Source organism: Clinocottus analis, unplaced genomic scaffold (genome assembly GCF_023055335.1).
Source record: "Clinocottus analis isolate CAN_PGR_092001 unplaced genomic scaffold, fCliAna1.0.p SCAF_7, whole genome shotgun sequence".
NCBI classification, from domain to species: domain Eukaryota; kingdom Metazoa; phylum Chordata; class Actinopteri; order Perciformes; family Cottidae; genus Clinocottus; species Clinocottus analis.
In genome coordinates, this window is record NW_027176229.1 from 10,098,674 (window position 1) to 10,120,994 (window position 22,321).

General features: G+C 40.9%; 3 protein-coding genes across 4 annotated transcripts; 2 read left to right on the forward strand and 1 right to left on the reverse strand.

The window, feature by feature from the left end:
- The first annotated feature begins 618 nt into the window (after positions 1-618).
- lgi3 (leucine-rich repeat LGI family, member 3) lies at positions 619-6,913 on the forward strand. Its single transcript, XM_068605074.1, has 9 exons — positions 619-956; positions 1,875-1,946; positions 2,583-2,654; positions 3,752-3,823; positions 4,018-4,089; positions 4,544-4,713; positions 4,805-4,969; positions 5,066-5,156; positions 5,434-6,913. Exons 1-9 carry the CDS (start codon positions 754-756, stop codon positions 6,161-6,163), a joined length of 1,647 nt encoding a protein of 548 aa, XP_068461175.1. The 5' UTR covers positions 619-753; the 3' UTR covers positions 6,164-6,913.
- A 1,499-nt stretch (positions 6,914-8,412) lies between these two features.
- On the forward strand, positions 8,413-11,960 carry chmp7 (charged multivesicular body protein 7). Of its 2 annotated transcripts, none has more exons than XM_068604385.1 (10): positions 8,413-8,969; positions 9,055-9,226; positions 9,612-9,797; positions 9,929-10,062; positions 10,266-10,314; positions 10,416-10,535; positions 10,626-10,724; positions 10,822-10,879; positions 10,961-11,194; positions 11,281-11,960. In XM_068604385.1, the coding sequence occupies exons 1-10, from the start codon at positions 8,716-8,718 to the stop codon at positions 11,334-11,336; spliced, it is 1,362 nt and encodes a 453-aa protein (XP_068460486.1). In that variant the 5' UTR covers positions 8,413-8,715; the 3' UTR covers positions 11,337-11,960. The 2 variants fall into 2 exon arrangements, with proteins under 2 accessions (XP_068460486.1, XP_068460487.1); XM_068604386.1 differs by having other exon boundaries at positions 10,961-11,089.
- A 2,049-nt stretch (positions 11,961-14,009) lies between these two features.
- On the reverse strand, positions 14,010-20,666 carry ccdc92 (coiled-coil domain containing 92). Its single transcript, XM_068566793.1, has 5 exons — positions 20,613-20,666; positions 20,280-20,460; positions 17,667-17,836; positions 17,077-17,118; positions 14,010-15,701 (listed from the first exon to the last, which is right to left on the reverse strand). Exons 3-5 carry the CDS (start codon positions 17,800-17,802, stop codon positions 14,893-14,895), a joined length of 987 nt encoding a protein of 328 aa, XP_068422894.1. The 5' UTR covers positions 17,803-17,836; positions 20,280-20,460; positions 20,613-20,666; the 3' UTR covers positions 14,010-14,892.
- Between the last annotated feature and the right edge of the window lie 1,655 nt (positions 20,667-22,321).

The following is a 22,321-nucleotide window of genomic DNA, read 5'->3' on the forward strand; positions in this document are numbered from 1 at the left end:
CAATTATCAGGACAATCCCAATCTAGCTATTTTCTAGTATAGCACTGGAGTATTTTGCAAAGCATTATTGGATGCATTAATAGGCAGTGTTTCTTGGTGTGCACCTTCATGCTTTGAGAAAGTCTCATCACTGGTTGCTGTGAAAAGCTGCCAGAATGCAAGCACCCTCCCACACACACACAGCCACTGACACATGGATGCATGCACAGACATTTCCCCACTGCATCCTTGATCCCTCCTTGTCTGCTCTCATGACTGCAGCAGCTCTACACAACTTCACACCTGATAAGAGCTTCACAGTATACAGCAGTATAATGTTCCATCAGCAATGACCTAGCTTCCTCACCCCCTCTCTCCCTCCCTGCTGCTGTTGTTCTCAGGGTTTCTGCATGTACAGTAGTAAATAATTCATTGTCAGCTACGCTTCCTACAGGTCCTAGTGCGGAGAAAGCAGCCTTGCTCGTCATTCCTGCAGTGTGCAGTCTGGCAGCAGCTCCTGAGAGAGGAAGATTAGACAGATCCAAGGAAGCTGCAGAGCACACCCACAGGACTATGCTTACTTTCCTTCCTCCCTCCATCCCTCCCTCCCTCCCTCCCTCGCTTACCCATTCGCTCACTCTCTTGCTCAACTCTGTGCTGAGCATTACCAGAGCGTCTGGGTTGTAGGCAGGCTGACCATTGCGTCTCAACAAGCCACTGAGGAGAAACTTCAAGAAGCTCATCCACACAGCTTCCCTTCATTCCTGCCCAAGGATGCTGGAGCTCGGACAGAGATGGACGAGGCTGATCTGCTTGTCGCTTCTGTGCCTGTGTCTCTGCCTGCCGAGGGAATCGAACGCCAGGAGAGCCCCAAAGATTCCCAGATGTCCTGGGACCTGCTCCTGCACCAAAGACAGTGCCTTCTGTGTGGATACCAAGGCCATCCCCAAGAGCTTCCCACCTGGAATCATCTCTTTGTGAGTCCAACATCTGTGTGTGTTTGTGGTTTTCACTTTTCAAAAGCATATATTTTCATAACCTGTATTACGTGTAAGCATTATGCATATTGGTGGAGGTGGGTACATCACTGATGTCACTCTCTTTTATGTAATTATGTGTGAATCCCTACTTTTCTTTTAATAAACTAAAATTGGATAGATTTATATACACTTTTAGGTTAATAAAAGAAATATAGCTATTTGTTGCAAGCTGATGTTTTCTTGATGCAATGTGTCTTTGCATTGAGAGAGTTCTACCATACAGCATTACATGATAATTATAATCATTTTGTTTCTTTACTGCACATTATTTTTTTTAACTTAACTGGGGAAGCACAGCTGTAAAATCCTGTCAAGCTCCAGAGTAATACTAACAATATATTCCCTACTTCTCTGCAGAGACCTATTTCTTCTCTGAGAGATCTAATCTTGAAATGGAGCACATTTAATGAAATGGAAAGCTTAACACTTGATGTGTATTCCACTTAGAAAATTACAAGTTGCCCCTGACACTGACACTGAACCCCATTGGCAGAGGGGCTGGATATTGAGTCAAGGGAATTCCTGAGCACAAGCTGGTTGAGGTGTCCTCCTTTTACAATAGAGAAGATGTGAAGAAAAAGCCTTGTGTGTCCTAGTTTTATATATATATATATATATATATATATATATATATATATATATATATATATATATATATATATATATATATATATAACACATACTTCATATTTACTCTGTAATGAAGGTTATGAAGGAGAAGTTATACTTTAACACACAGTCTATGTTGGCATAAGACATTTTCCTCCAGGAAACACTTGAAATGACTCCATCCATCCATGAAATGACTACATCTAATGATGATGATGATGATGATGATGATATTTGTCTGAACAGGACCATGGTAAACGCAGCCTTTACTACAATCCCAGAGGGAGCTTTCTCGCACCTTCATCTTCTGCAGTTCCTGTGAGTGTCCCGACCCACAACGGGAACTTTCACAACCTTTAAACATACTTGTTTCTTAATTCATATGTTTTCTACTACTAGTGAGCTTAACACATACAATCAGTTAATGTCACATATATTTTAACACAGCCGATATTGTAGCGCTCGCAGACAGCTTTTGTTTTGCAGGGACAATGGAAGTGACTTCAGCTACTAGAAATGAATGCTTATTGAAAACAGTGGTGACATAGCAGTAATAAGAGTAAAGTGGCTCTGTATCAGTGTCATTACCAATCACTGAGTCCCTTCAGTTGTGCTCTTCCGGACAAAGGCCCGTTTATCTACTCAGACGTAATCATGAGTGTGTGGTCACGTCCGTGTGTGTGTTTTTGTATAGGTCTGTGTGTGTTTCTGTGATTCCAAAGTATTCGCGTGTTCACATTACATTAGCTTTATATACTGTGAGATTATAGCTGTTTTTATGAATGTATCGTACTCTCTTCTTTAAGAAGCATCTCTGAATTATAGCCCAAACACAAATACAAATCATTCTTTTTATATATTAATATGTCAGTTGGTGGTTTAGCCTCTCACTTTAGTAGAACAGATATCCCATGCCATCTACATGACTTGATCATTATTGTCTCCTTTTTGCAGGCTCTTGAACTCCAACACATTCACCATGATTGCTGATGATGCCTTCGCTGGCCTCTCTCAGCTGCAGTACCTGTAAGCGTCTCACCTTAAATGGATCGACAAAAAGGATTTTGAGAAGTTTTTGTTGTATCTGCGTAATCTGTGTAACTGTTACTGAGTCAGCTTGCTTACTTTGACTCTCGTGTTGTTCCTACTAGTTTTACATCATGTGTTGCATTCACCAGTATGCTGTAATTGTTTAGCGCAAGCTACGCAGGCTCGTATAAAAGCTAAGGTTTCAGCAGATTTTCTGTATTGCACTCTTTCTGTCATGCATTGTTTACTTTCGTGTATGATTAATTACAGTATGTGTAGGTAGCTTTACTTTCCTGCAGAGTGAATTGAATTAACCTCAATTCAGCACTGTAAGATTTAAGGATTGGACTGCAGTATTGCAAAGAATGCCAAAAGTAAAACCGAAAATAAATCATCTATGCGATCAAGCTGAATATACCATTTGGTAAATTGATGGACTTTAGAAAGTAGTTCGCTAATGGCTTGGAGCATGCAGCTCTCAATGATGGCCTTTTCTCCGGCGGCTTGCTGTGTGGCTTTGGCTGCAGCCCAAGCATCAGGCCTCTGCATCACTGCCAATACCATCACTACCTGCTATGAATACTAATATATATATATATATATATATATATATATATATATATATATATATATATATATATATATATATACGCTTTATGTCCACGTCTAACAATAAACAAAACACGACGGTAATGCGGATCCTCAGACCTTTTGAACACTGGCTGCACTTATTTGTATCACATTAATCAAAGGCATGCAGTTAGCTTTTACCGTCACCAGTCTTTTTTTAAGGTTTCTCTTTTTTTTGCAGTTTATACAGTGTTTGTATTCAGTAGGACCTATCAAATAGAAAACAAAAAATAATAGAATATGTATCTGTATTGTCACATCATTTGTTTTCAACTCAGACTTATTCCTCAAAATAGACATGCCATTACCTTTTGATCGTAAATCAATCATATTACTGACATAATTGCTGCTTAAAGTCAAATTCCTATTGTACCCGGCACTGACAACACAAACTCGCATGACATCCTATAATACGAATAGGCTGTCATGATTGTGTGACATTGAGCGGTTTGTTCTCTCTTCAGCTTCATTGAGAATAACGACATCCAGGCTCTCTCGAAGTACACCCTCAGAGGACTCAAGTCTCTGACTCATTTGTAAGTATTGTGTTGAGCTAATAAGATAAGAAACCCTGTCTACCAATTGTCACTTTGCACAATAGACTATCGGATGGCGGTATAATACATTTAGAAACACAACTGAAAATAAACTTGAAAGAGCAGGTACACAGTTTCTTTAGCAACCATACAGTACAACCGGTAAAGACAACTTTTTTTCTCTTTTTTTCCAGATCTCTCTCAAACAACAACCTGCAGCAGCTGCCAAGAGATCTCTTCAAACATCTAGACATCCTCACTGATTTGTAAGTGTGCCTTCACTGTGTCTTGACCCGAGAGCTTCGACCCTACAATCGGTCTCGACAAAACACTGGTTTGCCGTGGTTCCCTCAGGGCTTAGTGGACTACCAAGTGTCTGGCTCTAGTGTGTGAGTTGTGTCTGAGTCAAACATGCTGGTGCACTAAAACACCTTTGTCTGTTCTTTTCTTTCCTGTTAGGTTAGGAAGATTTTGGTCAGCATTTGTGTATATAACAGTCCTGCCCTATTCTTTACCATTTTTCTGTCCAGCTTTGTTGTCTTTCTCCCAGCTGTTATTAGCCGTTATTAACACTGTGTTCGTACATTGAAAGAGATGAAAACAAAATCTAATTCCATGTATTTGCAGACATACTTGGTTGACCTTTAAGGCTGATTCTGATTTAAATTTGAGCATTAAAATACAAACTGATATGGTCTCTCTCCCTTACCTGTTACTCAGAGACTTGCGAGGGAACTCTTTCCGCTGCGACTGTAAGATCAAATGGCTGGTCGACTGGATGGAGAAGACCAACACTTCTGTTCCTGCTATCTATTGTGCCAGCCCTTTTGAATTCCAAGGACGGAGAATCCACGACCTCACACCACGAGACTTCAACTGCATCAGCGCAGGTTTCCCCTTCTCTCAATCAAACATTTTGATGGTGTCATGGTATGACATGTTGTTTTATAACTATTGTAATTCCACATTGTCTTCCCATAGATTTTGCTGTTTATGAAACCTTCCCCTTCCACTCTGTGTCAGTGGAGTCCTATCAGTTCAATGAGGATCAGTTTGTGGCCTTTGCTCAGCCAGATTCTGGGTTCTGCACCTTGTATGTATGGGATCACGTGGAGATGAGCTTCAGAAAGTTTCATAACATTACCTGTAAGTTGCCGGCTATAAAAGCACAAATATTGTAACATTACATGTTTAGAAAAAATATTCTAATGGATTTTCTGCTTGTGTGCATCTCTCATGCAGCTCGCTCTGCTGTGTACTGCAAACCAGTGGTGATAAGCAACAGTCTGTACATGGTTGTCGCTCAACTCTTTGGTGGATCTCATATCTACAAGTAAGGCTCACAATCTAATCATGCAGGCCGAGTGCCCTGTGGAATTTCTCCAGCATATTTTAAAAAATAAAAAGTAGCCTCCTTTTACACAGATGTCCAATCAGTGTTGATGGTGAATCTAGTCAATTGAAGCCATACATTACTCAATGTGTGCTGAGAGTAGTATCAGTCTTCTCATCCAACTCACTGCGCGAAAGAAAATAAGTATGTTTCCCAAAATAGTATTTTCACTGTGAAAAGCTGTCGGGATACTATAACAACCCTTTTGTGATCGCAGGTGGGAAGAGGACCCGCAGCGCTTTGTAAAGATCCAAGATATTGACACTACTCGCGTGAGGAAGCCCAACTTTGTGGAGACCTTCCAGCTGGATGAAGAGTGGTACTTTGTAGTGGCAGACAGCTCCAAGGCAGGCTCCACCAGCATTTATCGTTGGAACAGCAATGGTTTCTATACCCACCAGTCCCTTCATCCCTGGCATCGGGACACACATGTGGAGTTCCTTGATGTTGGGGGAAAGCCTCACCTCATCCTCTCCAGCGCCTCTCAGACGCCAGTGGTTTACCAGTGGAACCGAAGCCAGAAGCAGTTTATTTTTTTCTCCCAAATCACGGAGCTGGCAGATGTACAGATGGTGAAGCACTTTTGGGTGAGGAAAGTTCTTTACCTTTGCCTCACGCGCTTCATAGGTGACTCCAAGATCCTTCGCTGGGAAGGGCAACGTTTCATAGAGATCCAGACTCTTCCCTCTCGAGGCTCAATGGCAGTGTATCCTTTTACAGTGGGGCTCCGCCAGTACCTAATTCTTGGAAGTGATTTCTCCTTCTCCAGAGTATACCTGTGGGATGACCTCACTCAACGCTTTCAGCCGTTCCAGGAGCTCAACATGAGAGCCCCGCGAGCGTTCAGCTTGGTATCTGTAGACAACAAGGACATAATGCTGGCTGCTAGCTTCAAAGGCAACACCCTGGCCTATCAGCACCTGCTGCTAGACCTAAGTGCCAAGTAGACATGCTCCAGGTGTTTCTAAGCATTTATCAACATGTGCCAAATAAAGGAAAGACTGCAAAATGTTAAAGCCATGGTGTGCACTATCCCTTAACATCTGAATGAAATAATGTGGCAATACACAGCATCAGTAACATGCCAAACTAAGTGTTGTGTCACTGCCGCATATTTGCTTCTGTTCTGCCAAATATTAACCGATGCAAATGATTTTTCAAAAATATTGTATCGTATGCTGCATTTTACTAATATGAAAATGATATGCATGTGCATCGACAGAATTATTCACTGGATGAGACTGAATATTGTAACTGACTGTAAAGCTATGAAGATTTTATAAATTACACAGTGTAGTTTATCTGTGTAGCATTTTGCATGACACAGTACAATATATATGATTGAACTATGTAAAACAAGCAATACTTCAAGTCCTTGATTATGTCTATCTTTATAGATGAGATAGCATTGAATTTGTTTGGGATTTAATGTTCATTCTGCAATAACAACATAGGATCAGAGCCAGCATCTGAGGCATGAGCAAACTATTCATGGGTCCCAAACAATAAATGGAAATGTGAACCTGCTTTTGCTCTTTAGAATGTAGTGTTTTAAAGCTATTTTCTGAAATGACTCCCTTTAGTTTTGGGGACGTAGGAAATGAGAGAACATTTGGTGGCACTCTTGCAAACTTGGGGATTACTATTAACAAATAAACAATTTGAGAGGCATTTTAGAAAATGTTGGGAAATGTATATTAAAGCTATAAAAAAAGTTCTAATGATTTCCTGTTTTTTATGCACAGTTACAAACTGTATTTAATTGTTGGGGTGTACATTCCCACATGGAGGCTATGATGAAAGTCATAAGTATGATAAAGTGACATGTTTATTTAAAAATGAAAAAATTAAGTGTGAAGGGATGTGCAGGGGAGTGAGCGGTAAGAAGTAGTCCTGAGGGGACCCGTCCTCTGTTGATGAACCTGACGGCCGACGGGAAGAAGCTGTTGGTGTGGCGTGAGGTCTTGGTCCTGATGGACTGCAGCCTCCTGCCAGAGGGAAGGTATTCCAGCAGGTTATGTCCAGCGTGAGAGGGGTCGGCGACAATCTTTCTTGCCCACTTCAGAGTCCTTGAATGAATAAGTCCTGGAGGGATGCCAGATTGCAGCCAATCACCCTCTCAGCAGAGGGTATATTATCATATTTTATCATATTATCATAGCAATACTGTTATCATATTTTATCATAGCAATACTATTATAATATTTTATCATATTTATCATAGCAATACTATTATCATACTTTTGTACTTTTTTTTTTTTTACCTTAAGTTTAATGTAATTCTGTGTTAGGAGGACCAAGCAAAATAAGCTTTTCATTGTATATAATAACTGTCTGTTATCTGTGCATATGACAGTAAAAACATCTTGAATACTCTGCAGTCTGCCCTTGTCCTTGTCAGTGGCTGCACCATGCCGGACGGTGATGGAGGAGCAGAGGATGGGCTCAATGATGGCTGCGTAGAAGTGCACCATCATTGTCTTTGGCAGGTTGAATTTCTTCAGCTGCCTAAGGAAGTACATCCTCTGCTGGGCCTTCTTTGTGATCAGTTGAGGTCCTGGGTAATGATGGAGCCCAGGAAACGGAAGGACTCCACAGCGTCCACGGGGGAGTCACACATGATGAGGGGGGCGGGTGGGGCTGCGCTCTTTCTGAACTACACACCCATTTCCACTGTTTCAGAGCATTGAGCTTCAGGTTGTTTTGACTCCACCAGGTCACCAGGCGGTCCGTCTCCCACCTGCATGCAGACTCGTCCCCATCACAGATGAGTCCAATGAGGGTGGTGTCATTCGCGAACTTTAGGTGCTTGACGTGAGTCTTAAATAATTGGTACCATATGAAACTGTCAGCGGTTGTTCTGAATGTATGGCGCACACCTTTGAATCGTAGAGGACAAGTTATATGAAAAATATAAGGAAACAAATATTGAAATTACCCAATTCACATATAAACTAGTTTTGTACTCACTGCAAACCCAAATTAAAAATACTTACTGAACCACGCATGTATACTGGGAAGAATATATCTAATTCACTGCCGGGATATGCATGTAAATTGTGCAAATGGATGTTCGTGAGCAGGGTGTATGGTGTGCTTGTTTTGTTGCTCAGGGTGTTTGCGTGAGTGGAGTAACTGCATTTCTTATTTGCTCACATTAACACCGCCTTTTTGCACGGTTCTGATGTATAAAACGCGCGCGACCATATTTTGTTGTTGACATGTGAAACGTTCTCGTGTTGGCTGAATATAACGCAACATGTTGAAGTGAGGCTTCGCGAGCTCGTGCTCTCAATGTTCCTTCAACAGACGATATTGTAAAACTCCCACGAACGTGAACGCGGCGTGTTTGTGTCTGCCCAGGAAGAGGACAGGTAGCGGCAGCTGTGAGCTAGCTAGCGTTAGCCTGACTGTAGCTGAACTTTAGCCGACACGCTAGCTGCCTGCTCGATAACATAAGCGAGTCGATAAAGGTTGAGCTAAAGTTTAGGTCTTGCAAATGTCTCGCGCCACAGACACGACCGAATGGGATGATGACGAGCGGATGAACTTCATGTTCTCGGACTTCAACGAGAACCGAGATGTGAACACGACGGACTGGGACAGTAAGATGGACTTCTGGACGGCTCTGGTCGTTAAAGACTGCAGGGACCGAGGCGCAGTGTGCGTCAGTCTGCAGGAGCTGAACAAGACCTTCCGGAGGAAAGAGAGATCCCCACTGGGCTTGGCGACTGTCCTCCAGTCCATGGCCAGGTAGCTGTCACCGTGTCAGCCGTTGCTGTCCGTTACTGTCTCTGTGGGTCAATCTGGTTACAATCTGTATTTTAATCTCTGCCAGATGTGGAAAGATCCAGAGGGAGTCCGAGTTTGCAGCCAATGTGGACTGTGGCTGGCTGTCCTGGGGTGTCGGCATGCTGCTGGTGAAACCTCTGAAGTGGACTTTCTCAACTCTTTTGGGAAGCAACCGGGTGCCTTTGGAGGAGCCCTTTGTTGTCATTGAACTAGTGAAGGTTTGTTTAACTCAGGGTTAATCCTGGTGTGATTAAGAGGCACTACAATGCAATGTTATCAAGTAAAGCACTATGTCTTGTTGTTGCATTCTTTAGTTGTACATAATTATGTTATGCATGGCCTTTATTTGTCCCCCTCAGTTTTTACAATATAGCACTTTGATACAAATAATGATCTTAATTAAATGTAGTATGCATCTGAATAAAAATGGAAACATGCAATCTAGTGTGTGAAATACCGCCAGGGGTCATGTTACTTTGAAGACAGATGAACTTGCAACCTTGCTGAATGGTTTCTCTTTCGCAATCTCTAATGTTAAGAGCTGATCATAAATGTTATTGCGGCAGCTTCTGGTTATGAAGCTATCTTTCTTTTGTTTTCCAGGAGAAAGCAGCAGCATTACTGAAGGTGTACAGCAGCAGTGAATTTGCAAGTCGCTCCATCCTGTCATTTCCAGAGCTCTGTACTCTCTCCTCTGATGTCTGTGCGGATGAGAGCACCCTGTGCATGGCTCTCTTGCAGCTGCAGCGGGACAAGCAAGTGACTGTTGCATTGCATGAGGGTGAGAAGGTAAAAAAGTATTTCATTTAAAAGAAGCACCGTTTACAAGTCTTTCACGACAATGCCTGATAAGATATACACTGTGATTGCTGGTCTACTGTTTTTTTATTTGCAACTGTCTTTATGTGTCTTCTTTACAGATTGTCAAGTTTTGTCAGGCCGGGAAAGATAATGTTTCCCCTGTCAGCGATGTGGATATGGGCATCTACCAGCTGCAGCGCAGTGAGAAGCTGCTGGGAGAGCGGGTGGAGAAACTGGGCCTTGAGGCTGACAAGTACATGAACTCAAATATATACTTGGAGTAGAAATAGATAATTATATTTATCCTATGTGATGTAGTCATTAGCTTGTGCAACTTTATGCTTTAGCTGTCTTTTTTTTCCCAAGGTATTGGACATCATTCAGAAGGAATGCAATGGTTATGAAAGTCATGCATTCTTGTGATTATTGCTGAAGCTTTGCATTATCTGAGTGCAGGTGCAAAGAGGAAGCAAGGACACTTCTCCGGGAAGGGAAGAAATCACAGGTACTCACAACATTTAACTGAAACTAAAAAACATCTTATTATGTGTAAACCAAACATTATAACTCTGGTTCCAGTGGTAATATTTACTGCCTATCCAACAGGCGCTGAGGTGTTTGAGAGGCCGCAAGAGGGTGGAAAAGCGAATAGACGGCTTGTTTGCAAAACTGGAATCCATCAGAGGAATCCTGGACAGAATAGCCCAGTCGCAGACTGATAAAATGGTAAGAGGGCAGAGTCATGCTCTCTCTCTCTTTTCATGTATAACCAAGGGTGTCGTCAGTATTGTAAGAGTGCGCTGATCATGTTTGTAGGTTATGCACGCGTATCAGGCCGGAGTGTCCGCCCTGAAACTTTCTCTTAAAGATGTGACTGTGGAACGCGCTGAGAGTCTCGTGGATCAAATACAGGAGGTACAGTAGATGTATATTTACAGATAGTTAATTGTATATTTGATCATTTTAATTAATTATTGTACTTAAACATACGTTTTTCCTATGATTAAACCAGTTATGTGACACTCAAGATGAGGTGAACAAAACTTTATCCAGTGGCGTGACCAGTGCAGGTATGACAACGTTTTAGATCTTAAATACATTGTAGATATAAATATCAAGGAGGTTCTAAGTTTGTCATGTGTTTTTTGTAGATGAAGACATAGACGAGTTGGAGGAGGAACTGAAATCTTTGTTGGATGAGTCAAAGCCGGATTCCATCTCAAGTTATCCTGAAGTTCCAACAAACGGTCTGCAAATCCCCGGGGAGCCGAGCCTCCCAGGTATGGACCTGCTCAGTTCTCTGCCGGCGGTACCGTTCAGACACTTAGATATTACCAATGATCAGCTGGAGGAAGAATTGAACCAGTTAACCCTCACAGATTCAGGTTTGCGCGTTAAGAGTTATCACTTTTTCTCTATTGGACTGTTTAATATACATGTTCTGGTAACAAATGGTCACCTCTCTGTCCAGATTTTCCACAGAAGAAAATGACATCGCCAGCCAAGAGATTAGAGCCTGCCCAGTGACAGCACAGGCAAAACATGGAAAGTATCATCAACATATCAAATTGTATCTCTTAAACATTTTCTGTGAGCCAGAATTCATAGAAGTAAAATAAACTATTAAATAACTGCATTAGCAATTGCTAAATTGTTATTCTAAGATTGTAAGAGATGTATGATCAATATCATAATAAAAACAAGGCACTTTCCTTTATTAATATAAAAAATAGGCATACAGCCAAAAAGAAATATATTTTTTTCTTTTCTAAATTAAAATGTTTTTCAACTTAGAACTGCTCTGCCTTCAGGATCTCAAGACAAAAGTGAACATATTCACAGTTTAAATGATGCTCTTAAACTGAGACGAGTAATGCTTGTAATTTTTCTGTTATTTTGGACAAGTGTGAGATCAAGTATATTTGTTAGTACAACTGTGTTTTATTAATGTCTTTAAATGTTTTTTATTGACAGTCCTGTAAAGTGCATTAAGTGGCCTTTTGAACTGTACATTTAAAAGTAAAGAGAATATTATGCCAAATCATTTCATCAATACGTATATTTAGTCTCACTGCAACACATCTGTGAGGACTGAGATGACTAGTGAGCTTAAATGAATAATGTTTCCCAAAATAAACAGTATTTTAATCACTTGGCTGTCGTGATACTTATTCTTTAGTTTTGGTCACTAGGTTTGAAGCAGATACTTATACTATTAATGGAGATACAACAAACTCAAAATGTTTAATTTTATCTCAGGTCTCCCACATATTAAATGGATTAAATTTACTAGGTGACTTTGACTCTGTGGTCAGCATGCCCGTCTTTCAATCAGAGGATCGGTGGTTCAAGCCCCAGCTCCGCTCGTCCTTGTTGTTGCGTCCTTGAGCAAGACACTTAACCCTGAAATGCTCCCCGTCACTTTGAATAAATGCGTCAGCTAAATGTAAAGTACTGCAGAAGTGGTAAAACTGATGTATATATTATGACACACACCATATAAAAAAGCACAAAAAGCCAGGCTGGACGGATGAGTCACCCTGAATGTCATAATGCAAGCTCCAATTGATCCCATCTTTGCCCAAAGCAATATGATTATTAAAATGAATGATGAAACATGCTTTGGAATAATGAGGGACAGAAGTATTGATGCATGAGGAGAGGGAGCCTTCCTCAGTTTTACCTCAACAGATGCGGGAGTCTAAGGACAGAGGATGTCATACTTTGTACAGATTGTAAAGCCCTCTGGGGCAAATTTAGGAATTGTGATATTTGGCTATACAAATAAAAATGAATTTCCTGCCAAATCCACACCTGGGATCCTCATTTCAAGATTTTCTTTCAACCTGTTTTGCATTACTTTTGCAATTATAACACATTTACAGTAATACTGTGGCAGTGTGGAGAGTCCAGTAGTTTGTCTAATCAAATGTGAGTATGTTTTATGTGATCTTACATTTTGAATTATTTAGGATACCAACATATTCCAAACAATTTTGGTATCAATGGATTTCAGTAGCTTCTAGTTCATTTTCAGTCCAGCAAAAGAAATTCCAAGGTTTATTAATGTAGCACTCTAAAAAAGGTTGTGTAGTGTTCACTGACAGCATGTCCTATTTTACACTAAGCTTTTATTTACTGTAAATAAAGGACACCTAGTGTTGTCGCAACCCGGGGGACTCGGAGGCAAGCTTCAACAATAAAAAAGGAAACTCAGAGACAGTAATAGGTTAACAAAAAGTGTCCTTTAATAAGTAGGCTTCGGGAAACGGGTGGTGTCAAAATTCAACAAAAGGTTCCTTCCGGTCGGGGTCTTTGGTCTCACGAGGCAGTTCCTGCACGCTGCGGGGGCAGATCAGAGGCGAGAGCTGAGGACACAGTTCAGGAGCGCCTCCTAGCTTCCTGTCCAGTCTGTTCTCTCCCTTGCTGCTTCTCCAGCTCTCCAGATAAAGAGGCTGGTTAATCAGGTGATCGCCTGCAGGTGCGTCCAGTGCCAGGTGCCAATTGGTTGCAGCACCTGCACTGGAAAGTACCTCCCCTTAATCACCTCCCCCAGTCTGAGGGTCCGCCTCCTGCGCTCCACTCCTCCTGGTCTGCCACAGTGTTTGAAGTACATACACATTTGAATAAACAGACTGCTTTTTCAATGAGATTTGTCTCCCTTTTCAGTAACAGCAGACTCTTCAGAGTCAAAGTGACAGTACGTTGATGTTGCTGTGAAAGACAGTCATGCTTAATATGATACTGAATGTTTTTTGTTTTATACTGATAGAGTTTAGTGTATAATGCTTTCCCCTTCGTGATAATCAGCTGTGACCCTTACAACAACTTATGGAAGATTTTGAACAAACATATTAGACCCCCATCGATACATAAAATAGAAGAATGGTGTTAATTTCTCCAGTGGACTTGTAACATATTTGAAATTGAGTTGTTCTGGGGGCTCTTTACCTTACTGAAACACAGTATTGTTCTTACATGTGTTACCAGTCTGTACAAACAGAAACCAAGTAACCAAACCAAATAAAATCATTGCTTTATTGTATAGGTTCATTCGTATACTTCAAGAACAAGTGATAATAATGTGAAAAGCAGGTTATTAAGTGATTATAATTACCGTCGTGTTGATGGTGCAGGGACTAGTGTCAATATCTGAGGTGTTTTTGTGTTCTCTATCAAACAATAAATAAAAAAAAGTCATTACAAATGTATAGCCTTTATAAAGTACAGTTAATAATATCACAAAATCCTATTACAGCAGTTTTGCAAAAAATGCCCTTGTATCACAAATAACATCAGTGGATAATGTTTAAGCCAAAATTCTTTTCTCACAATGGCCTTCATCGTCTCTCTCAGAAACACACTCTCGCTCATACACACACAAATATACGCCCTGTCCACCATCCTTTGATACTGCATTTACACATGTGCACCACTGCTGTTTTTGCAAGTCAACAGGGGAAAGGTGAATTTCCAGCTCTTTCACCCTTCACTAGCAAATCTCAATTGCACATTATGCAGCTCGTACATACAGTAACGTTATTATACGGATATCACAAGAGGATAAAAGACATTCGGGGAATATTAGTTTAATAATTTCAGTTCTATCCTATGCAGCTGCAGACATCTTGTTATATAGTTTGTTGATATGTCCAGACTGTTGTTGAGAAGATGAAGAAGATAGAGATATGTAAAGATAACTATGAGCCATGAGTACACAACACAACTTGTGTATGGTTGATCCGGTTGAGCAGGCACTGATGCAGATATTTGGCTGAGAATTGGTTGTATGTTGGTTGAGACAGAATGAAGAGAAAGTCTAAGCAAAAGTAAAGATGTGTATTTTACAACATCTCATTGGTTGCAAATAAGAAACATTTGGCATGCTTTATAGGAGTCATTTTCTAATGTATAGTAAGAAAAACAAAACTCTTTATGGAATACCATGAACAAAATAATCATGTTTAAATTTTTTCATATTGCAATGTTGCGTAAAAAGCAGGCTACACAGTGGATCAGGCTCCTTCCTGCTCTTGCAGTGTGTTTAGATGTGTGCATTTATGTGCATATTAGCATTGCAGTGTTAAACTGTTCTGTCGGCTCCCGAGCGCTTCCGCACAACCTTTTCGTCTTTGACCTGGTCCACTGCCAGTGTCTCCAGCTCAGCTTGGGGTGGGGCCAGAGGTGCGGTGCCATGTGGAATGCGGTGTGCCACGCCCACATGAGCCCTGTACTGACGGTCCCGAGCGGGGCTGTGTCGGGGGCTGGCCGTAGCGCCCAGGTGAGTGATAGGGGAGCGCTCGGAGGCAATGGGAGGGATGACGGCAGGTCGTTCTCGCAATACCTGCGGTTCGGGAGACTCTCTTCCGGCCTGCAGGAAGGGTGTTGGGTCGGGCATGGCGTCTACTGGCTCCCGCAGAACCAACCGCCTACCGTCCGGGCCGAGCCGATACACCTCAGTCAGCTCTGGATGAAGAGGCTGGGAGAGACTCTTCTTCATGCGTCGCCGTGGGGTTTCAGGTTGCCTGTCCTTGGCCGGTGGAGGTGTGGGCTTGTATGAAGTGACCGGACTAACATTGGGACTGGCCTCAGACGAACTGCCAGCTAACAACTTCTTCTTGGTGGCGTGAAGCTGTGAGGTTAAGTAAGCAATAGTGCTCGCTCTCTGCTCCAGCTCCCCGGACAAAACAGCCAGCTTGTGACTCTTCATCTTGAGCTCCTCCAGGTACTTCTTCTCTCTCTCCTTAATGGTGTTTTCTAGGACAGAGATCATGGCATTCTTCTGCTCAAGGTCCCTGAGTAGTTCTGTGTTCTCCTCCTCCTTCTTCTTTAGCTTGGCCTCTAGCTCCTCACACTTCCTTTGTAACTCTTTACAGCGGACTTCACTGCTGTCTGAACACACAGAACAACAAACTGTTAAAGCAGTTCTGATAGGTATGCACAGATTCAAACAGGTTGTCAGCAAACATAAGCACACATATGTGCAGACAAGAAATACAGAAAAGAAGACCAGAGAAAATCATCTCCTCAGACTGCACCAATGATTAGTACATTAAGAGCAGACATTAACTATGGACAGTCTGCTGGCTGACAGAGACGGTATGATCTTATGGACACTAATCTGCAGTGGGCAGAGAGCTCCAGTGTCACGTTACAACTCTGGTGTACAGCAGGGGCAGTGCTCTTGTCTGACCTTCATTACTGTGCTGCCACGTTGCTCTGGCCCACACAGTTACAGTTTATACAGCAATGTTTGTACATGGGCAAAAATATGGAATATATTACAACTGTGCATTATGTATATACAGTAAACATGTGTACAGTATATCGCAATTTGCAATTATTCAATGTCTATTTTACATTCTATTTTCCAAAATAATTTTTCCTATCTAACAGGGGGATGGATCTTTCTACCCATCCCACTATTTGATAGGAGAATGGAGAGGGAGGGGGAGTACATTTTACCCCAGTTGGAGCAGCTAAGGCCTGCTGTTCTAAGCAGGTTGCAGGCTGTGCATTAGCACAGTGACAGATAATCTCATTTCCTGCACTCCAATCTCTGAGATGTCCCACGCTAACATTATAGTGGCTCTAACTGAAGGCCCTAACAATATTGCTCAGACCTGGGCCAGCCATGTTAAAAAGAAAGCAACGTGTAGTGATCCTGGTGAGACGCATCATGCTTACACACATCAGTAACATAATTAACGTAAATAAATGAAGCTGCATGCAGCCTGCCAGGGGCCACCCTGACTGTACTCTGCTGTCAGTTTAAAGACGGAGGAGCTGGGGCTGAATCAGACCAGTGTTGTGACTCCATGTCATGCCATGGTAACATGGGGGAGGGTCATTGGGCAGTGGGAGCTCTAATGACTAGCAGGGAGTCCCACATTGCAATACTCCCTGGGTTGGACTTTGTTACCAGGAAACATGCTGAGCCCCTTGCTCTCAGACCTGTCCACGGACACTACTGTCTATCAGCAGTAAACACAAATTCATAGTCTTGGCTGTTTTGTCTGCTGCTGCTGTGCACTTTTACAGTTTAAATAACTTGTTTAGAAATACAACTGCATTCTTAGATATAAGTACATTTAATATAATGAATCCAGGTGGGAAAAAAAACTTATTAGAAATAATTTATTAAGACCTTTCTAAGTCAATCTAATGTGACGCAACAGAAAATGAATACTTGTTTGAACTAATTACACTAGAACGTCCTTAGCAGAACAGATATGCATGTGTATTATACAGTACCATAGAGGCTTACCTGAGGGATCAGAGCTTCTTACAGTGAGCTCGTATGTTAGATCTGTGAAAAAAAAGAAAGGGTTATATGAGGTTGCAAAAGGACAGTTATGCATGTTTGGGGAAGACGTGTCAGTGGTTTCCATATGGCAAAGTATTCATTTCACAAGATTAGTGAGAGTTCAACGTCAGCTTAAGTGACAGCTTAGCCAAAGATACAGGAAATCAGGGCCAAAGCATACCGTGTGCTGTTTTCCTAGGTGTCCATCTTTATATTCTCCCTTTGTGGAAGAGTATATCTATTACTGGTGGAATGCTTAATACAGGTTTCGCATTGCTGTAGTGCAAAGTGTACTCACTGGTGCTTGAGTGCATTTCCCATAAGCCATCATATTCTCTCTAAAAAAGGTGTAAAAGTGGCCCCACAGCATCTTGTTGACTTTTGGTTTCAGATATGCCTCAGCTATGAATTCACGATCACTTTATTATTCAATTAGCTATTTTCAAGTTTTCCTTCTGATCTAATAAGAGGTCCTCTCTAAGACGTTCTTTAATGTGCTGGTTTTACAGAGCACAAAGTGAAGAGTTGCGGCAACGTGTGACTGTGCTCACCTGTGCATTGCTGTTGTAATCTCCGAATCTCTGCATGTAGCCCCTTCAACGTACTGGCATGGTCCTGCTGGAGGAACAGCAGGTTTTTCTGTGCACTGTGCAGCTGATTTTCCAGTGTAACGTTTGCTGATGCCATGGCTGATAATGTTCAGACACACCAGCCTTGCAACCTCCAGACACACGTGGCAGAAAACAAGGAGAGACAGAAAACAAGAGAAAGAAGGAGAAGAAAATAAGCGAAAAGTCAATCAATTTGACAAACAGGATATTAACTCTGAACCTTTTTGTATTTATAAATCTGGGTTTAGGGACGTACTCCAACTTTGCTCTGTCTACCAAGATCTGCTTTAGATGACAGATTGAGCTTAATACCATTATTACCTGAAATGAAGCTATTGATTAAGATTAGAGTGAGAAGTGTGAAATCAGACATCTGAAAGGTAACATTAATCTAATTTAAACTAATCTAATCTAAAACAATATATTGTAATTATATGACATTCAGTGAAAATACTCCTCCTCAGCACAGATAACAGATAAGGAAGAATATTAAGTTAAATTCTTGAAATTAAAGTGGTCAATTAGAAACGTGCAAAATATTCTCCTCACTTTGTGTGTAAATGAATGCAATAAATGGCAGGTGTCCATACCAAGGTCAATAATAACAAGGACTAAACAAAAATACGAAGTGGAACACAATGACACGAGGCATTGGGTGTGGCATGACGGCTGGCAGTCACAAGGAGGCCCAACATTCCTCATACTTTACTGGATACCCTTGTTTACAAAAGCCAAAATCAGAGTGAGAGAAACAATCACTCAGTCCCAATATCTTCATTATCTACCGGACAACTGTATAGAGTTTAGAGCACATTGATCCCAGCAACAACCCTTCTGAATGCGGAGAAAGCCTCTCTCCGTCTTCCTGCATACACAAGTGTGCTTCAATAAAACATCCCAGAGCTTCTCACTCTTACATCATCAGCTCTCTAACATTAATAAAATATCAACTGTCTTCTGTGTGGCTTTTTTCATCATGGTTTACAGAGGAAAAGGAAAGCATGTGATTATCAAAACATAAACTGGTAATCACAATTAGAACCAGTGATGCATCGTAAAAGATGAGAAGATAATCTATTATTGATGAGTAATGTGGCGTCCTTCCGATAAACCCTGCACTGCAAGCATTTCTCTCATCTCAGCTCTTTCCTAGAATAGCTTGGATAGCTTTCCATTCACAAAGACATGACCTCACCTCAAAACACAGCATATGGAGGTGACACTGGTACAAAAGGAGTATATAACTTAAGTGAATTAGAGAGCCCTTTGTTCAGAAACAATTTAGGTAGTAAATGCAAACATACCAGTAACTGTTTGTTTTAAAAGGGCACAGAATGACCTGTCTGTCCATTTTCCTTATTTTTATTTTTCTAATACACAAACCACTTATTTCCTTTCTACAGAGAACATAAATAATCAATGAACTGCAGCATGAAACATTAGCTAGTAGCTACCATATTTAGCCTCAACAAGAGCTTAGCAGTCACTCGTCTTCTTCTTGCTATTTTTTGTGAGCATATCTTATCTAGTTCTGTTGCTCGTACTAAAGGCCTAACATGCGTTAAAGACGAACATCAACATACTCCCAGCACACGTTTATGTTTCAAGAAACTTTAACATCGAAACACCGGTCTCTTCAATATTCATATAAAACATGGCAAAGCATTCAAAGTGAAACAGTATAACCATTAAAAACAAAGCCTCCAGGACATATGCGACGTGTAATCCGGCAGGGATACTTTCCACGGCACTTTCAATTTCAGCACCTGCATTGCGGACAGCACCCCAAAGCCACATTTTACAGCAAAGCGGTGCTCGTCCTGGCTGTAGCTGCCAGAGGATGGTTACTAAACGCACACGTTATTGTCAAGCTTCTGACAGCGATATTATTCAGGACAATACCTTTTTTTTTTACCATTACCAAGCAAAACGTTAGTGGTGCTAAACCCGGGACTGGTGGAATGGTGCTTGTGAACGACATGTTTCACTTTCCTTGTTGTTTTAATGACTGATGTACTGTAAGGTGCAACCACTGCATTTCCTCCGTCACAAAGACGGTCTTTGCGGCTAATATTATGGACTGCAGCTGTCCAGGGAGGAGCTGTCCAGAGTCCGGAACCGAAAAAAGCTGTCAATATGTGCTTTTCTTTATTGTACACTCCCTTTATAATCCGTCATCCGAAATATTACCCTGCAATACACAACAGGAAATGATCTAATCTAAGAATATAAACAATAATTGTGGCATTGTGGCTGAGTTCTGTGAGCACATATGAGCGGCTGCCACCCTATTCTTCAACGACATTTCTGATGAATAACAACAGACTTGACAAACCCTTCATAAGAGATACAATGTCAATGAAGCCAACCTACTTTGATTACTGCCAATTTGAAATATGCAAACTATACATGTCACGGGCTAACACGCTATGTGATTATAAAAATACAGGATCTAAAATGTCTTTGAATTAGGTGGGGCTTTAAATATGCTAACCTAGCTGAACAGCTAACGAAGCTACAACACCACAATATATCACAGAGAGCTCAACCTACCTTATGGCTGAAGATACGCGGCCGTCGAATATCCTGTAAAAGCTTGTAGACTGTCGTAGCGCAGACCAGCCTTCCCCGGCTAAGAGCGTCCTGCCTTGTGGGGCATGTCGTGGATGCTTCCAGGGGCTCGCCTTGGTGAGAGGGGAGGGCGGCTATGTCGATTCCCTATCATCTCCCCGAGCTACGAGACAAAATAAAGCGATGCATCATGGGAAACCAGGGCCTCGAGGCATTCAACGGTTATTTTCTAATCATGTCATTCAACATTAGCCATCGGGATTACAACCTGAAGTTAAAAACTACAACATACGCCGCAATGCAGGTGTTACAAACCTTATAGTACATGAAGTAGTTGAAGTAACGTCAGGGACGAGCTTTAGTTTTTAGTCACCAGCGTCATCACCATAGCAACAAAATATGACACCTGCTAGGTGCGATGCATTCACGCCATCTAGTGGCAGAAAGGGAGTATAGCAGTACTGCGATTAGTCAGATACGTGACGATGACACTTACTGTGCCGTAGTACTCAGGTGTCAGGTGTCCATCATGGGTCAAACTGCCAGAATAAAGTAAATTGCTGAAAATAGATGAAGCAGGTGTACAGCAGAGGGGAGTGTTGCCCTTCAATGGCAGATCAGGGACAATACAACACAGCACACTACGGCCACTTTGTTTCAGCTATTTCAAATTGTAGCAAATCTCACAGTGATTGGTGTCATTGTATTCATTATTTGACTTTTTTCATGAATTCATGCATATTACTTTATATATATATATATATATATATATATATATATATATATATATATATATATATATACATATATATATATATATATATATATATATATATATATATATATATATATATATATATATATATATATATATATATATAAATCTATTCTTTATAGGTCTCTTGTCGTTAGACTTTGTTAAGGAATGACACATATGTTTAAACCATTAGACATTTAGCAAAAATATACTTATCAATGTCTGTATTATATAGCCACCAGTAGAAGGTATAGTTTGCCATTCAAGCCTTTTTGCCTTAGGTAAATAATGCACACTCAACTATTCAAGTGAATGTCTTTCTCTTAAAATTGGCTACAACATTGTGTATTTCAGATGCCAAACTGTAAACAAGGGTTTTTGTGAGCTTATTGCCTGCAAAAAAAATAACATTTATGTTTTTTAATGTATGTTTTGTGATAATATTCCTGAGAATTATTTTTTTTTGTTGTTTAGTTTTTTGATATTCAAAAAGTCTGTCAGTGAGAAACAGAATGGGTGAGTCAGCATGTTCTGTCAGGAGAGCATAAGCATCAAAGTGCTTTTGCAAAATTTAGGAGTGATATACATGTGGATATACATCTGTTTATATGTGTGTCTTTGTTTGTTTTTTTAATCGAGTCCAGCAATGTGATCACAACTCTTCTTTTTATATTTTTCGGCACTACTATTTGAATACTCCACACAGGTTTTCTATACTCAATTTATATTAAATTGAATGTTGTTATGTATGTTTGTTACAGTATACACATTTCCTTTACTACCATTTACAGCTCACCATGGACTTTTTCTGAGAAAAACTTGAACTTTAATTAATCTGAAGTAATATCAGCAGTCTTGACTGAAAAATTGGGAAACAGTAGCCTTTTCATATTGACTTATAATATCCCCTTAAATTATTTTTGGCAAGAGAAATTCCTTAGTGACATAGTTACTACGTAAAATGATACAAACCAAAAACAAAAGCATCAGTTTTCATTCTCAACCTAAGAAAGAGGCTCATGTGTAAAAATAAAATATCTCATGGAATAAATGGAATTATTGTCCCCCTCCAGAAATGTTATTTTTCGGAAGCAGCTTTTAATCTCTCCCTGGTTTGGGCATGTTTGTGATAGGGATTAAATTCTTCTCATTTCTTTACTTTTAGTGTTTCTGGCACGCTTCCCAGTTGCCTGCAGAAAGCAACTGGTTGAGGCGGAAGGCAGGGTATCCTCGACCCAAGAGAAGTGAGGTGAAAAATAATTCTCCA

Bases quoted from the DNA above. Each gene is read 5' to 3' on its own strand.
- lgi3 (XM_068605074.1), top strand. From the start codon at position 754: ATGCTGGAGCTCGGACAGAGATGGACGAGGCTGATCTGCTTGTCGCTT. The intron at 3,824-4,017 runs GTAAGTATTGTG...CTTTTTTTCCAG, and splicing joins CTCAAGTCTCTGACTCATTT to ATCTCTCTCAAACAACAACC. The intron at 4,970-5,065 runs GTAAGTTGCCGG...TCTCTCATGCAG, and splicing joins AAAGTTTCATAACATTACCT to CTCGCTCTGCTGTGTACTGC.
- chmp7 (XM_068604385.1), top strand. From the start codon at position 8,716: ATGTCTCGCGCCACAGACACGACCGAATGGGATGATGACGAGCGGATG. The intron at 8,970-9,054 runs GTAGCTGTCACC...AATCTCTGCCAG, and splicing joins GTCCTCCAGTCCATGGCCAG to ATGTGGAAAGATCCAGAGGG. The intron at 11,195-11,280 runs GTTTGCGCGTTA...CTCTCTGTCCAG, and splicing joins GTTAACCCTCACAGATTCAG to ATTTTCCACAGAAGAAAATG.
- ccdc92 (XM_068566793.1), bottom strand. From the start codon at position 17,802: ATGGCATCAGCAAACGTTACACTGGAAAATCAGCTGCACAGTGCACAG. The intron at 17,119-17,666 runs GTGAGCACAGTC...TTTTTTTCACAG, and splicing joins ATTACAACAGCAATGCACAG to ATCTAACATACGAGCTCACT. The intron at 15,702-17,076 runs GTAAGCCTCTAT...CTGTGTGTTCAG, and splicing joins AAGAAGCTCTGATCCCTCAG to ACAGCAGTGAAGTCCGCTGT.